The sequence below is a fragment of the Gorilla gorilla genome, chromosome 1 (genome assembly GCF_029281585.2).
Source record: "Gorilla gorilla gorilla isolate KB3781 chromosome 1, NHGRI_mGorGor1-v2.1_pri, whole genome shotgun sequence".
Taxonomy (NCBI): Eukaryota; Metazoa; Chordata; class Mammalia; order Primates; family Hominidae; genus Gorilla; species Gorilla gorilla.
The window spans coordinates 75,039,310-75,055,995 of record NC_073224.2 but is presented as its reverse complement, the minus strand read 5'-3'; the positions used below and the strand labels follow the sequence as shown (position 1 = coordinate 75,055,995).

The 16,686-nt window shown below is 44.4% G+C and overlaps 1 protein-coding gene across 1 annotated transcript in view; it reads left to right on the top strand.

The window, feature by feature from the left end:
- CACNA1E (calcium voltage-gated channel subunit alpha1 E) overlaps positions 1–16,686 on the top strand; it is a 497,630-nt gene that overhangs the window by 433,267 nt on the left and 47,677 nt on the right. The window contains exons 28-33 of the mRNA XM_063710329.1: positions 8,921–9,017; positions 12,004–12,164; positions 12,723–12,860; positions 13,689–13,890; positions 14,711–14,875; positions 15,517–15,627. Of these exons, the coding sequence (XP_063566399.1) occupies positions 8,921–9,017; positions 12,004–12,164; positions 12,723–12,860; positions 13,689–13,890; positions 14,711–14,875; positions 15,517–15,627 (874 nt within the window). The remainder of the gene's footprint in view (positions 1–8,920; positions 9,018–12,003; positions 12,165–12,722; positions 12,861–13,688; positions 13,891–14,710; positions 14,876–15,516; positions 15,628–16,686) is intronic.

The window sequence follows — 16,686 nt, the reverse complement described above, 5'->3', positions numbered from 1 at the left end:
GTTTGCTGACTATAAATGTCCAGAGCTGTGCCTTCTGTACTTTGAGGTTTCAAGAAAAGTCTGGTGAGTGGCTGGATCTATGAAACCTTCCTCTTTTATCTTTTTCTTTCCAAAGAAGAGGGATTCTTTTGTGTGATTTTATGTGAAAGGACCAGAAACCGCTTTGGCTAGTTTCCACACACCCTGTTGCCATCACTGCTGCTTCCCAGCCTCCTGCAGGGAAGGCAAAGATGGTTACAGCCTTGGCATTTCTGGGGATCTGCACATGAGACACATTCCCCTGCTTTGGGGGACCCTGCTTCCCAACCAAAGTCAGCTGCCTTGTAGGGAGGTCACGTAACCACTACACAGATTACATTCATGAACCTCACAGAACCCTCATGTTTCATGTGTTTCATGTTTAGTGAAGTGACTTGGGCAAACGGGCAGGGACAGCATCTCAGGAGAAATGTAGGAGAGGACCAGGACACCTGTGCGTGTGTGTCTTTCTGTGTGTGACACCTGCACTCCAACCCAGGACCCTCACCCTCTCCATTTCCACTGCTCTACAACACGTTACTTAACTAGCTCGATTCACATGAGCAGGTGAGCTCTCCTGGATTGGATTCTAAGTAGTCATCTCACAGCTTATAATTGCTCGTCAGCACAGATGGTTTAATAGAAAAATAACTAGCAATTCTGCTCCCATCTCCTCCCCCACCTCGGAATTTACCATGGCCTGTGCATCAGTCAGTTACACAGGCTCTCCGGCGGCTGACGCCAAAGCTTCCCGTTGCCATTTGCTGTTGTAGCAGGGCATGGGGTGAGGTCAGGACTCCCTGGCACTCAGGAGATTTGGTTCACAGCCGCACTTGGCCTTTCATTATTCAGTCCTTAGCCAGAAACGAAAAACATGAGTCAATCTGCCTCTTGATGCCAGAAGGAACTGGAGTTCCCACATTAGCTTTTATTACATTCTTTTCATTGAAGTATGTCACTTTCCTGACGCTTGACACTCTGCCCTAGTCACTGAGATGGATAAGGTCCATTGAATGCATTCAGCAGTAGCTGTAGCAGCAGAGTTATATACACAGGCATGGACAACTTTGATTTGGAAGGGTCCTAAGGAGCCACATAATATGTTCCTCTGGGAGCTGGGCGTGGTGGCTCATGCCTGTAACCCCAACGAGTCGGGAGGCTGAGGTGGGAGGATTGTTTAAGGCTGGGAGTTTGAGAATATGGTCCTCTGGTTCTGGATTTGCTTGTGGGATTTTGTGTTTTAGAAGGTGAGAATGTGCACATGTAAGAAAGAGGTGGCTATTCAGCACCAAAATGCTCGTACACACTCACGCTCAGCACAGCATAGAAACAACAGACAAACATTTCACCCTAAACCTGGCCGTTTCTTTCTCCTATTCTTCACTACCTGCCTGTGTCTGAGGCAGTCCCCTCAAACCTCCAGCGTTGCCTATGGGTCTTCTTTCTTGACAGAACTTCCCTCTTTTCAAACTGAAAGGGGAGTCTTCCAAAGGAAGCAGTGACTGCACATTAATCTTGGAGGCAAAAAAAGTGGACGAAGTCCTGCTTCATGCAAAGAAGACCCATTTACCACTGAGCCAGACAGGCCATCCAGTTCCCCTGTTCTGTGGAAGAGAACGAAGGATTAAAATTAAATTTAGCCGTCAAGTAGCCCATTAACTGTGGATTTAGGAGGCCAGCTGAAAAGGAATTGGAAATTTCCAACTGTAAGCAGATAGGAGGATGTTGTTTCCTGAGACTCCAGTTTAAAAGTCACCTCAGGAATGACTACATCTGATTTTTGTGCCCAGACAAGGACACTAAGGATGATCAATGCCCATGGACTTTTGAGGTGCCTACTACTATATCATAGCCGCCTTGAAAGTGGAGTTTGGGAGGGAGTAAGGAGGGACAGAGTGGCAGCCACATGGAGGGAGTGAGTGTCTGAAAGGAGATAAGTCCTCAGTCTACCTACTCTTGGCATTAAGTCTCAGCATGCATATTTTTTAGTGAACGCTGGAAAATGTGTTGTCTGCTGCATGTGACATTGGTACTGCTGAGGAACTGCCTGTAGAATATTCACTTTGAGACCTTTATCTTATGGAGGCAATGGGTGTGAACACCCAAGTATTTTTTTTTTTTTTAATTAACAGCATGAAATTGGGAGATGGTTGGTTGTAAATGGGATCTCAGCCCGTGGCCACAGACCCAAGCAAAATGAAATGATCCAATCAGGGAACACTGCCCCACCCACACGGTAACCAACAACCAACTAGACCCAGATATAAAATGCACCCTGTGAGCCTTCACAACCATGGGAAGAGCCCAGTACTGCTGGATTAGTGGAAACTCCTCATAGTGCCCTCCAGATTTAAAAGTAGATTTTAGAGTAACTTGAGTCGGAAGACTTCATAATGGGACTTAGGGACCATCAACACAGATCATGCCAGCCACCTTCGTAATCCACATGCACAGGGGCACAGCCTAGCATTTCAAATTAGTCTTCAGTGGGACAAGTGTATTGGGTGGACTTCCGCCAGCTCCAAGGCCTTCTTAGAAAGATCAGCAGATGAGGTGTCTTTGGGTATGTTTAGAATAAGACAAAAGAGACAACTAAGTCCACTGTTCACCAGATTGAATAATAAAACTGCTAGGAGACAGTTAGATGCTCTGCTCTCTCCTGCTGCTTCTCAGTGTTTGGACAAAAACACCTGCCAGTTGGAGTATGGTGCTGTGTATAGCAAAGGAGAAAGCTTGCAAAAGGCTCTCGGGAGTGTGTATGAGGAGCTCATCGAGGTCCATGTGCAAGAGGGAAAGGATTATGCACCACTTAGCATAGAGCTAGTGCTCTGGTCACATGACAAAGAAAGATGGCAGAATAACAATGGATTGAGGGTTCGAGGGTGACCCCAAGAAATGCTGAGGCATGGACCACGAGGAAAAATAAACCCCAAATGGCAGCCGCTAAGCAGTGACAAGGTCAAAGTGGTAAATTTAAAATTTTCACAGAAGCAGATGAACATATCCTTATCTGCAGATCCTAGAGAGACAGGCACTGCCAGTGCAAAAGGGGAAACTTCCCCATGGGTCTTTAGAATTTTTAAAGTGCTTTCACACTCTTTATTTTATTTATCACCGAACAGTCCTGTTTTACAGTTGAGAAGTGGATTGCCTGAGGTTTGACTAGTCTGACTCATTTGACTAGTAAATAGCAAAGCCAGTTCCTGAGCAACCTTGGTGTTCTGATTTGAAGTTCAGTGTTGTCTCCATTATGTTAAGCGCCCTTCTACACATCATGTTCTAGTTAGCTCCAAGCAATTAACCCCTGTAAGCTAAGAGCAATGGCTTGGTATAGATCTCTCCTCAACCTACAGATCCTTCTGTCTCTACCTGGTGACAGACAAGACCTATGGGTAGATGGAGAAGGTCATCCCTGAACTTGTCCATCTTGATGTTTCATCTGTAACTTTTTTTTTTCCTAGGAACCCTCATAGACCCTAAACTGATTACAGGGAGTGTGATAGCTTAGTATTTGAGATCAGGAAGTACTTGGTCCTTTTACTGTTTCCTTCTTTGGTTAAAACGCTCCAGTGGTTCCCATTTGAAAGGCACTCTAACATCACAAATAAGAGCATAGGTTTCAGAGTCAGGCACATTTAGGCCTGAATCCCAGCACTATTATTAACTGCCTTAACTTTGAACCTCTGCTTCTTCATCTGTAAATGGGGATTCAAAATAATATTTTGGTCCTATAAGCATTAAAAAAGGTAAAATGTATTTAATGTCTGCTATAGTGCCAAGGACTTAGTAATTGTATAATAAATGATAGTTATTATTTCCTACCAAATAATAGTCCAGACACATTAGTGAGACACTCGAGGCTCCTCACAGCATGACCCCCCCATCTACCTTTCACTCCTGCAAGCCTGGCCATTCCCTGAGGCAAGAGATTCCTTCAGATCCCTGAGCTATTCCCTGCTCATGGGGTAGGGCAGAAGGCCATGGCAGTTAAAGGACAGAAGGGTTCTTTAGAACCTGATGTCCCTGCTCTGCCGTCATGGGAGGAGAATCAGTTCCTGGCAGAAATCAACTTGAGAGCATGTCCTTTGAGAAGAGGGGGCTGGGAGGTGAAGAGCAGGATTACATTGAATGATGAGTAATTACACATGAAAGATCTGGAGGGCAGCTTGACAATTGAGCTGGAAAATTCTCGTCTTTTACTGATGAAACAAGAAAAATCTGTCATTTTTTTTTTTGCTGGAGAACAGCCAGGAACTTACCAAATAAATAGAAAATAAATGGTAAAATGGGTGGCCCAATTGAGTCCCAATTAAAGTGAGACCAGTGCATCCTAGTGTGTGGAATTGTCCTTAGATTTTAACATTAGAGTCAATTTTTGAACCTGATAGAAATTTTATTAATGAGGCAGTGTAAAAACATCTGATTATAATTTAGTATCAGAGACTAGCAAAGTGTTATCGAACAATTACATTTAAATGATTTGTAAAATGCACGTGAATTATTTCCTAAACAGTGTGCCTCAATTAAGGTACTTGAAGAGCTCATCCTTTTAGTTTGGTGAAATGTCTTCCTTGCAATCTTGTTGGCTTTGATAATGGCTTAAATCACTCTTGTATGTATGGATTTGGGAGCAGTACTTTGGCCTAGTCCATGTGTAAATTATATTTTAACTAATGGGGACTAAATTGTTGAGGCTTTTCTTGACTCCAGGGCTTTGTTATTCAGTACTCTTTTCATTTCAAATGGCAATTTTAAAATCAGTTAAATCTTGCCCCTGTTAACAAAACTGAGGATGAAAGCATATTTTTCTGCAGCTATTCCAATTCATAGCTTTTCAATGGCTCCTCTGCAGTAAGAGACCTGATGAAAGATGCGTAGAGCAATGACTAATTTTATTTTTTTTATTTTACTTTTGGCCTGTGTCTGATTGCTATCCTTGGCTCAGACCTGTGGGAGTTAGGATGTGACAAATAGCCCCCCCAGTGGTTTGGCAGCCACGTTCAGCTGTTAAGATTAGAGTGTACCATTAAGGAACCCTGTTTTCCAAAACAAGGGACAATGGTGAGTTTGCATTATAACATGCCTTATATGGTATATGTGGTAATACAATGAATTATACCATGATGTTTTACTAGGATTCTGGGGGAAATTAATTCAAGAGAGCAAATTATATCCTTTATCCAGGTGTGTGGGAGGAGCAGGAAATATTGGGCCCTCCCGCAGAAGATGCATGTCTATGAGCATGACCTCTGAGAACCTTTTCAGATGCTACAGGATAGAAAGGTCTCCGAGATAAGGACTTGAGCTAAGCAGAAGGCAGAAGCTTGGGGTGTGTGATCCTAGATCACCTGCCCATATATATTGATCTCCCACCCTATTCTTACATCTTAGAGATATGAAAGATTATCCCTTAGTTCTTCCTTAAGACAAATGTAGCCTGGGGAAAGGGAAACCTTTGTGGTTATTTTGGTAAATTTTTTAATTGATTTCATTTTTCCTATGGCAGCTTGCAGTTATACTTTTATTTATGTGCTTGTTTACTTGAGGTCTGTCTTCCCTACTAGACTAGGTAAGTTTCAAAAGGTTGGCAACCTCATTTGTTCACAACTGTATATCCAGTATGCAGAACAGTGCCTGACATATATTAAGGACTCCACAGATGCTTGGTATATGGATGAATAAAGATGTGTTTGGCTGACCTACCATATGCCCTGTCTTATATGTGAGAAGATGCTGGGGAAGATATTTCTGTCCTCTGAACATTTAGAGGTTATCACATTAAGGATTTAAGGTTTATAAGGCCTTGGGTCTAATTCCCAAGTCATCATTCATTTGGCATTTATAGTGAAAATTAATTTAATTTTGAATATGGGGTCATTTGTTGAGTAAAATAACCATTAGAAGTCTTTGCTTGTGACATGCAGTAGTGGAACATAGGTTTGCCATACGTTGGCAAAAAATAAGAAAGGAAAGAAAAAAAGTAACCTTCATCACAATGTCCAACTAAGAACCAAAGCCTGAATTATGAGCACTTCTTCTTAGCAGCAGGCCAGGATAGGGAATCATGAGATGCAGGTTCACCTATGTTTCTAAACTCACTCAGTGAATGATCTTAGGCAAGGCACTTCCTCCTGGGGCCTCAGTTTCCTGTGCAGTTGGGTGGATTTCAGGGATCTCTTCCAGCTCAGAAATTCACTGTGCTGTTTGACAGAAGCTTGAACTAAAACCTGCTGGTGCAGAGCCTTAGTGGTTAAGAGCAAGAGCTTTGATCATCATACATGCTTGGGTTCATGTCCCAGCTCTGCCAGCTGATGTCGGGCACTCAACCTCTCTGAATCTCTTCTGTGAAATGGGGATAGTGATTCCTATGTGCTAAAGTTAGGAGGTTTAAATAAAGATTTGCACTAAAATTGCTTAGCACAGAGTCTGGCCCAGAATAAATAAATATTCAAAAAATTTAGAAGTTGTCATTATTTCTATCTGGAAGATATTTATGCCCTGACTTATTTTAAATGCCTCACCAGTAGAACTGGGATGATTTTTCACCTTCAAGCTGCACAGTATGCTCACAATGGACTGGCGGTCATTTAATTTATCAAAAGGCAAACTTTGGTGTGACATCATGATCTTGACAGACAAATGCCTCCCTCCCTTATTTCAAGTTGGTTTAATGGTGTTGCTCCTATGAGCTTCTAGGAGACATCAGTGAGTCTCTCTCTGAGTGGTTGTGTGTCCCTCTAGATGAAACCCTTTATAAGCATAACTATGCCAGTGTGTGAGAGAATTTCTGGCCCAGAGTGGGCATAGTTCCTGCAGCCTGGTTTCTTATAAATTCACTGGAAACAGAGTTTGTCTGAAGACTGCATAGGAAGTGAAAGTAAACGCCTGCACTTAGAAAACTGCAGTTAAACCAGACTCCATGGAAATAACACACAATACCCAGAAGTCTATGTAGAATTGTCCCTTGTGCTGGCAGAGGGCCTTCGCCCCTGCAGGCTGGGACAGTGGCCATGGAGCAAATGGTGTGCTGGCCCTTCCTTTCACAAAGGTGTGGACACTCTAAGTGCCAAGGCTGTGGGTGGGGACCCCTGGGCCTGTGCTGCTCTGATTCCCTATCATTGTAAGGTTCTCTTTTCTCCCTGAAGTGTTCTGACTGTCTTTCTTCTCTCTACCCCAACCCCATTTTTTTGTTTTGTTTTATTTTGATTTTCTACTGCTCTCTGATTGGATCCTGCATAGGAACGCTTTGGGGTAAATATGTTCGATTATCTTTGAAGTAAACGATACAAGGAATAAGTTGGAGGAGCGAGAAAGTATTGTTGGGAGGGGAGGGGCTCACGCACTGAGAAAAGAGTGGTCAGTTTTTATTTATATCCAAGGGATCAAAATTAGGAGTCACCAAGCCTTCTTGGGAAATGGTCATTCTTATTGGTTTGGATATGTATTCGGCTCATATGTTGCCTCTTTTAGGTATGTAGACAGATGAGCCTAATGCAGTGAAATCATTTGTAAAACATGCCAAAGTCTCTGGATGCTAAAGACCATATCAGTGCAAGGCTTTTGGATTATTTATATTCAGATCTGGGATTGAATAAAAGTGACTTGTAGGTCATGGCCTATAATCATTAAGAGAGTCTTAAAGTAAACATTCTGGGCAAAGTCAGCATTCCTTCAATTCGATTAAATATCTTTTGGCCTCGTTTTCTGTGAAAGAATAGATGGACTTTTATCTCCCTGTCAGGGGGGTGGGGTGGGGGGTAGGTATCGCAGGAAGGTCGGGGTGAAAGCAGCCGGAAGCCTTGCAGTTCCCACCTGATGTTCTGGACCCCATTTCCTCAGATTGTTGGTGTAAGAGTAATCTGGGTCAACATGAAGAAAGAGACAGAGCCTGACTCCACTATTTGGAGTCTTGTTTTCCACCATTTGTGTGTTTTATAAATGACAACTATTTGAATTGAATGCAAATATCTCAGGGGATGAACAGAGAAGAAAGAGAAATGCAAATTTATTTGTTCATTTTATTCCTAAAAATAAAAAGAGAAACATACTGTCACTATTAGTAAACATTTCCAAGAGGCTGAATAGGGAGGATCAATAGCTGTAGGGCCAGGATAAAGGTAGGCTGGGCCTGCAGTTTGGGCCTCCTCCAGTTGAGTGGCTCTCTGCAACCTGTGCTAGGTGCACACCATCTGCAATGGAAGGGACTGCGGGAACAGCCAGCCACACAGAGGTACTGGGGTGTGAGCCAAGGTCCTGGCTAGAAGCATGCATGACATGCTTTCTCTGGAACACGTGGCCCAGTGAGAGTGTCATGTCTGCCACCCTGCCTCACCTTGCTGTCTCCTGCACTAATGAACTGTGCAGTGGTGACAAACCCAGATTAAGGCTAGTGCCCTGATGAGACTTGCTCTCAACTGTGGGTTCATCAATTCAGCGAATATCATTTGAGAACCTATCATTTGACAAGCACTGGATTAGGCACAGTAGGGATCTGAAGTGGGCTACTGCTCACGTTCCCTAGTTGATGTGTCTTCTGTTTTCATTGTGCCAGTGTGGTAATCAGCAGCATTAGACTGGTAGTTAGGGAAGGAAGTGTTTATTAACATATGTGCATGGATGCCTCTGTGTGCCTGTATGTTCCTGTGTGTGTGTATATATGAGTGTGTACGTGCATGTGGATGTGTGTTCATGCGTGCACACTGGGAAGTGATTTGAGAATATTCCTGAAGCATTTTTCGTAGGATGTCCCTGGAGTCAAATCTGACTCAGTTTCTGGCTTCTTGCCTCCAACTTTCCCATACATCTCTCCCCTTTTAGCCTGTTGTTACTAATGCCATAGTTTGAATGTCATTTTTATTTCTCCCCCATTCCATATGATTCCCTGGGGGCATTTCCCCTGCAGAACCAACAAAGGACGGGACATCAAGACCATCAAGTCTCTGCGGGTGCTCCGAGTTCTAAGGCCACTGAAAACCATCAAGCGCTTGCCCAAGCTCAAGGTAGTGTTTACAGAGTTTGTTCCCATCAAATCCCTTCTCCCATCTTCTCTCTTTAGCCATGGCTGGCCTGCCTTTGGAGAATTTGTTCTGGGAATATTCCTTTTTCTCACATGGATATCGAAGTTCTTTTCATCTGCCTGAGCTAAAGGTCTTAGTTTCAAAGGAAAATAACCAACATCCCAAGAAATCTGTAAGAAAGCTTTTCCTTTTAAGTTCAGACCCAGATGGTATCTTCTCTCCGGTGTGATATGTCATCCAAGAGGGAATCCTGTGTGGCTTTGTCCTGGGGCCTTCTATGTCCCCAGTGCAGACCCAGAACACCAGAATGGAAGCAACGGGATCCCTCTGTGTGTTCTGGTCTGCATATTTTTTAAGGCCGAGTATCCTGGGACATTTTTGTTTTCTTATAACTCAAGAGAAGAGGCTCTTCTAGCCCTACCCGTCATAATTTTGAGGCACAGATAGGTCAGTAGCTTGTCCAAGGACATGCAGTCCATTTTTGGCAGAGGCAGAGAAGAAATGGCAAGTGAGCTGACATGAATTAAGTTCTTCCTATTGCCAGGACCTTTACTAGGTATCTTACCCAGATTTCTCCTTGTCTAATATGCTCCCTCCTCAACTCCCCTGGGGCTCCGCCTTCCACGCGTCTCCCTGCCTCTCAGGAAAGCTTCCTGCACTCTATCACACAATTCTGCTAGACTGTTGAACCCACCTGCCCCACCCCGCATACTTTGCTGTTAATGGAAGCTGAGGCTCCATGGGAGGAAAGTTCTTTCTCTCTGAATTCCTGTGAATGACAGCAAGCCACTGCCAGGGAGAGGACCAGAGCTCCTGGTTTCCAGCCCCAAAGTCTTTCTGCTGCTCAGGCCACATAGCCAGTCAAGCCCCATCTTCAGGGGCTACACCAGAATACTTCCCAGCAAGCCGACTCAATTCCCTAACTTCAGCATCACATGGAATCATGCAGTGCTTCTCAAGGTGTGGGTCATAGGCCACCTGCATCAGGATCACCTGGGTACTTCTTAAAATCCAGATTGCTGACAACCGCAACACAACAGAGCCAGACTCCCTGTGGGAGGGGCTTGGAGTGCGCCTCCTAAACGGGCTTCCTGGGTGACTCTTAGAATATAGTGTAGTTTGAGAACCCCTGTCAACATTAAAAAGAACCCACTTGAGTGCGAGGCTCAGCTCTAGGACTTAGAAGCTATATGACCCGGGGCAAATTACTTATTCTTTGACTTTCTTTCACATGGGAAATGAGGACACATTGTAACTCATACATCTGTGGTGTGGAGAAGATGAACTGACGTGAGTGGTCCCTGTTAGAAAACTCAGCAGTTCCTCTGGAATGCCTGGGCCTGCTCTCCCAAGCCTGCCACGGAGGACACAGCTTGGGGAGGGCTCTTGTGCACTTGGCTCTCCCTTCCTTCTCAATTCCCACTTCCTATTGAATTCTCATCACCTCTGATGCTCTTTGCCAACCCCTACCCCAGACCTCCTTCAGGCCTCATAGCACTGCTTCCCTTTCAGCCATTTAGCTCTGCAGAGAGGAGGCGAAACTAACTAGGTTTATGAAACAGAAGAAAAGTCACTTCTAAGAGGCCCCGATGTGACTGAAACCTGGCTACCTTTCAGAGCCCAGGGCCCTGGCCCACCACATGGGTTCCCAGAGAGAGACACCCATGCTCCCAAGGAAGTGGCCTGGCCGACTGCTGTCCTCCCTGGCTACCCCGCCTTCCCCCCTGGAGGAAGCACTTCTCACAATGTCAGCTGTTTCTTACCACCTTCCTGCCCATAAATGCTCATTGGGTTCTGCCTCACACACAGAGCGTGGCCAGGCTGCCTTGGACCCTGACCCTTATCAGTATTGTCAGTGATCCTGCAGGGCAGGATTCAGTGGGCCTCAAGGAGAGTGCAGACAAGCTTGATGAGATTAGTTAATAGGCCAGAGAAAGCACCCTGCAACCTGGCTTAATTCTGTTAAATTAGAAAGGGCTAGTTCCTCGCTCTGCAGCTCCATAACCTGAGAGAGACGTAGGTGGCTCTGATGATTCCACAAGGCTGCCTGTCACTTACATTCCCTGCAGTGTTGAACTAATTAAACCAGCAGTGCTTCACCCAGTGCTGCAAAGAAGCAACTGCACAAATGCAGCACCACCGTGGGGCTAGATTGTCCTGTGAGCTAAACCTGAAAACCTAGAAAATAACCTGAAAATGCCCTGCAATGTGTTGAATTCCCATGTAACTCCTCACAGCTTAGGGCCTAGAGTGGAGGTCTCTGGAGGTCTGTCGCCTTTTAACTGAAGTGTAAGTCCCTAGTTCTATCTACCCAGCCTCGCCATCTCTAAGAGAAGGTGTGCATTGGTCTTTCCCACATTACTTCTATTGGTCTTCATCCCAAATGCAGCCACCTTCACTAGAGAACATTTACATGAAGTGCTGAATATAATCATAAATGTATGAACTTGCTATGAAATATTAGTGAAATGAACAAAGATGATAGTGTATTATTACCTGATCCTTTTAGAAAGGTAAGGAGAAAACAATACATAATCAGTATATAAATGGAATCTAAGAATGTCACCAAATAAAGCACAAGCTATTTAAAGACTAAAATGGGCTAAATGATCTCAAATATTCCTTCCAGCTATACACTTCTATGCTTCACACTAAGTGGAGTACCCGTACCAGGATCACACAGAGGACCGCATTCCTTGCTTGATATCATCTGATTTCTACTGCATTGGGTCTACATTCAGTTTCAGAACATGAGTTCCCATCCCAGGTGGTAGGTCCTTGCAGTCATAACCAGCTTAGAAGCCAGCCCTTAATCTCATGAGCGCCACCTCACCTCTTAGCAGGAAATTCTCTCCTGGGACAACTTCTTGGTGGGGCTGGGTAGTGGTGGTATGGCCCAGCTCGGCTCTAGGCAAGTATGCGGACCATCACAGGGTTCACACAGCAGGGCTGTTTGCTCTGTCCACAGGCCGTCTTCGACTGCGTAGTGACCTCCTTGAAGAATGTCTTCAACATACTCATTGTCTACAAGCTCTTCATGTTCATCTTTGCTGTCATCGCAGTTCAGCTCTTCAAGGGAAAGTTCTTTTATTGCACGGACAGTTCCAAGGACACAGAGAAGGAGTGCATGTAAGTGCCACCAGCGCATTCCACTTGATTTTGCTGAAGCATGTCCTGATGAGCCCACTCCACCACCACAGGTCCACCCTCCCTCCTTTCTATCTTACCCATCTCTGCTCTTCATTCAGCAAAAAGACAAAATGGAATCAATAAACTTTTTATTGAGCGCCTCTTTTGTGTCAGACATGAAAACTTGAGTGTAAAATGTCTCGTACCATGACATTTTACACTCGAGTTTTCATTTTAAACCCCTATAACCAGCTATTGAAATGAGTTTTATTTGCTTATTATACAAGTGGAAGCTAAGACTCAGAAAGTTTAAGCGAGTTGCTCAAGGTTACACAGCCAGTAGTGAAAGGGTTAGGATTTACTCCTGTATCTATTGGGCACCAAATCCCATTTTTGCTCTATGGTAAAAATACCTTCCTTTAATAAAATTCCTTTTGCCTTACACATGTATGGTGATCATTATTACCCCCACATTATTGCGGCCTGTAGAATGTGCTGACTCTTCTGTAGAATGAGCTATAGTGAGGAGGCTCTCTTTCATTTCTGCTCTGGTTTTAGAGGCAACTATGTAGATCATGAGAAAAACAAGATGGAGGTGAAGGGCCGGGAATGGAAGCGCCATGAATTCCACTACGACAACATTATCTGGGCCCTGCTGACCCTCTTCACCGTCTCCACAGGGGAAGGATGGCCTCAGTGAGTGATTGAGTTGTCATGCTTGTCTGTGGCTGTGATAGGACCCCTGGTTGCCTTGAGAAGCTGACTCAAGATGAACAAGGCTCACGCTTTGTTATATGTATCAGGGAAAGTAAGGGGTTTTGAGAAGGTGACACAGGCAGAAAAGAGGAAGAATGAAAATTCTTCAGGCAAAAATAGAGAAGTGGGTGAGCAAATCAGGAAAATATTTGAAACTCTTAATGTTTTAGCCAATTATTGAGGAGTCAAGTGGAGCCATCTGACTTCTGTGGAACAAATGAGTTTTGAACAGCCCTGTACCCACAAGAAGAGTTCCTGAGAGCTGTTATAGACAGACTTACCCTCCAGGGGGGCCCAGCACCTGAAAGCCTGAGGATTGAGGGTTAAGAATGAGTTGGCAAAACCCAAAGGCACTTCCTGTGATCATGAGGAAGACCACGGAATGCAGGTCTTATGCTGCCCATAGTTGAAAGCTAATTTCTCAGAGACTTAGCAATGACTAAGACACCACTCTCTGGTGGCAGCAGGTTCTACTTGGCAGCAAAATGTTAAATGGGAATCTGGGAGTCTCTTTGTATTGAACATGACAACCTAAACTATGAAATGGTGTCCCTCTGTTGCTTAGGAGTTGAGTGCATGATGGAACAGAGGCTAGAAAGAGAAGTGGATTGTTGATAGCAGGATATGACAACTTGGGTTTGGACTAAAAAAAAATTAATGGAGAATCTGCAAAGTCAAGTCAGATAAAAAATTATAATAGGTGGCACATTTCCTAACGAAGCCGAGACTGTCATCCACCATCTGTGCCCTCTTGTTCTGTCCCCATAGAGTTCTGCAGCACTCTGTGGATGTGACAGAGGAAGACCGAGGCCCAAGCCGCAGCAACCGCATGGAGATGTCTATCTTTTATGTGGTCTACTTTGTGGTCTTCCCCTTCTTCTTTGTCAATATCTTTGTGGCTCTCATCATCATCACCTTCCAGGAGCAAGGGGATAAGATGATGGAGGAGTGCAGCCTGGAGAAGAATGAGGTAATGACAATTGGTCTAAAGTGGGGAGCAGCAGGGGCTCCAGAAAGGATTCTTGGGCCAGCAATGTAAGAAAGGAGGACTGCATTTTCTTAACTTGTTTAAGAATTATAGAGAGAAGATGGGAAAAGTAATTATTCAGCCATTAAATAAACATGTTCCAAGCACTGTTTAAGGCCCACGTATGAGGCACGGAGATCTGGAAGATATGTAAGATGTTTAACATGCAGTCTTTACCTTTGTGTGCACGTAGTCTAGAAAACAATGATAACTTCAGATATCTGCTTATCTGACTGTGACCTTCCATGCCATGTACTTGCTGTAAGGGCAGGGAATATGTCTTATCGCAGCTTTTCCAGCAACAAGCATAGTTCTGGCACATTGTAAGGTTTCAAAAGCTGTTTTTGAAATTTCTTTATTTTATTTTATTTTTTCGATGGAACTGAACTAGAAACTGTTAGGGACTGTAAGAGAAATGCGACATAAAGTGCTGTAGAAATACATAGGTAGGTAGATCTTTACTTCTGACTAAGGACATCAAGGAAGGATTCCTGCCTAAATAGCTCAGCCACATGCTGTGTAAAGGACTTTTTTAATAACCATGAAGTCCCTACTCCATGTGACAACACCTCCAGTTTTGTGTACTCCTTTAAGGTGATGCCTTGTCTGTAGTTTTGTCCAAGTGACCCCAGTTGCTATCTTTACTTGCCCAGCCCTGCCCTTTTTCCCATTCACCGTCCTCCTCTTCTGAGCATGGAACAGAGCCTGCCATGGTAGATCTAGGGGATTTGAATTTGTGCTAATAACCATGACTTTCTTGCAGAGGGCGTGCATCGACTTCGCCATCAGCGCCAAACCTCTCACCCGCTACATGCCGCAGAACAGACACACCTTCCAGTACCGCGTGTGGCACTTTGTGGTGTCTCCGTCCTTTGAGTACACCATTATGGCCATGATCGCCTTGAATACTGTTGTGCTGATGATGAAGGTGAGAGGAGAGAGGCACAAGAGCCGACTGAGCCCCAGCGATGGTTCCCTCCCAGGGCAAGTGGGAAGACACCCCAACATCCCAGCCCATCACTGCTTTACCTACTTTTCCATCATTGAATCCTTTTGTGATCTTATTTTGTTCAATAACCCAACCTCTGGGGCTTTGGGGGTCCACTGAGCAAAATGCAGTGCAGACTATAGTAGCCATCCAGGGGCTCCGAAGACCTGAGATGGCAATGGGAGGCAGCTTCACACAAGGGTGGAAAAATCAGGAGACAGAGATCCATCATCACGGGGTCTAAAGGAGCCTTGGAGTATTCAGAGAGGCTCATCCTATTTAATACTAAATGACTAACTCCAGTAACTAACTCTAGAAAATGTTTCTTCCCTGCCCACCCTCATCTCTAGGAAGACTGGCTGTTTTGCTATTGAGTCTGGTGGGGCGTGGGTCTGTGTTTTCCTTTGTTTTGTTGGGTAGAATATGTGGTTCTCCTCTCCAGCACTTGAAGTCCATCTCTCCTCCTGTACCACACACCAGAGTGTCCCCCAGGAATGAGAGATGGCCAACCTCAGTGACATGTGTTCCCCCTCCTACCTTAAGGCTGTGATTCTTTCTCTCTTCTTTTTTCTTCCTGGCAGTATTACTCTGCTCCCTGTACCTATGAGCTGGCCCTGAAGTACCTGAATATCGCCTTCACCATGGTGTTTTCCCTGGAATGCGTCCTGAAGGTCATCGCTTTTGGCTTTTTGGTATGTTGCTGAATCCTTCCCAGCACTGGGCTTGTCTCTTTCTGTTGGGTGCCTTCCCAGTCTTTGTTGAAGGGGAGGTGGTTACTGCTATTCCAGAAATCACCCACCTAGATGTGGGCTCGTTTTGACTGCTCAGTAAACTGCCGTAGAGACAAGATGATGTGTGAGGAAGCTGGGAGAAAGGGCAAAGGAAGCCACAGCCATCAGCCTGGTCCTGTGAAATTCTGTCAGCAGTCCAGAGGCGGCCATCATTGAGTTTCACTAGAACTGCAATTTATGTGTAGATGAAGGAGGAAGCCAAAGATTGGACTAATAAACTTCAAGTGCTTATTTACTGGTAAAAGGTATAACAGTTTTATAACACAAATGGGAAAATACCTATCTCTCTTAGCCTCAAACATAGCAAATAATAGATTTTACCTATTAGTCGTTCTGCCATTAGTAACATGAAGAGTAATTTCTGCCAAAGAAAATAGGTGTTTATTGCTTATGCCTATAAAGGCTAATGACCTTTAAGGGGTGTGTCTGTGTGTGTGTGTGTATGGAGTGCAAAGGGAAGGATTCTGGAATTAAGTTTGAGGAGGTTTGGGGATGATGAATTTTTCTGCCATGAGCCCTCTTTTTTCTTCTCCTCAACTACTATTAATAATTATAATTGTTGGGCAAATTCTTGCATCTGTCCTCAAGAGTGTTAAGAAAAGCTAGCCCTTTGCTTCAGTGCCCTATAAACAAGATAATCCCCTTGGCCACCCTCCCTGCAACTTGCTTCAGTGTGTGCAGCGAGTTCAGTGGGATGCAAGCCCATGTGACAGCTGTTTCACACTTACTTAGGATGTGAGCTACCATTTCAAATTACATGTGTGTATGGCTTTCCCTGCAAGGAGGAGAACTTTGCTCATTATCTGAATAAGTGTTTGTCTGGTAGCAGCTTTAACGGAGACTCTGGGCTGGGTTTGATAATTGTGAGTGTTGATTACGGGGGCTGCTTTTGGTCTCCCAGCGGTTCTTTGAAAAACCAGTAATTTGATCATTTTGGGTGGAGAGTTTAAGGGAACCAAT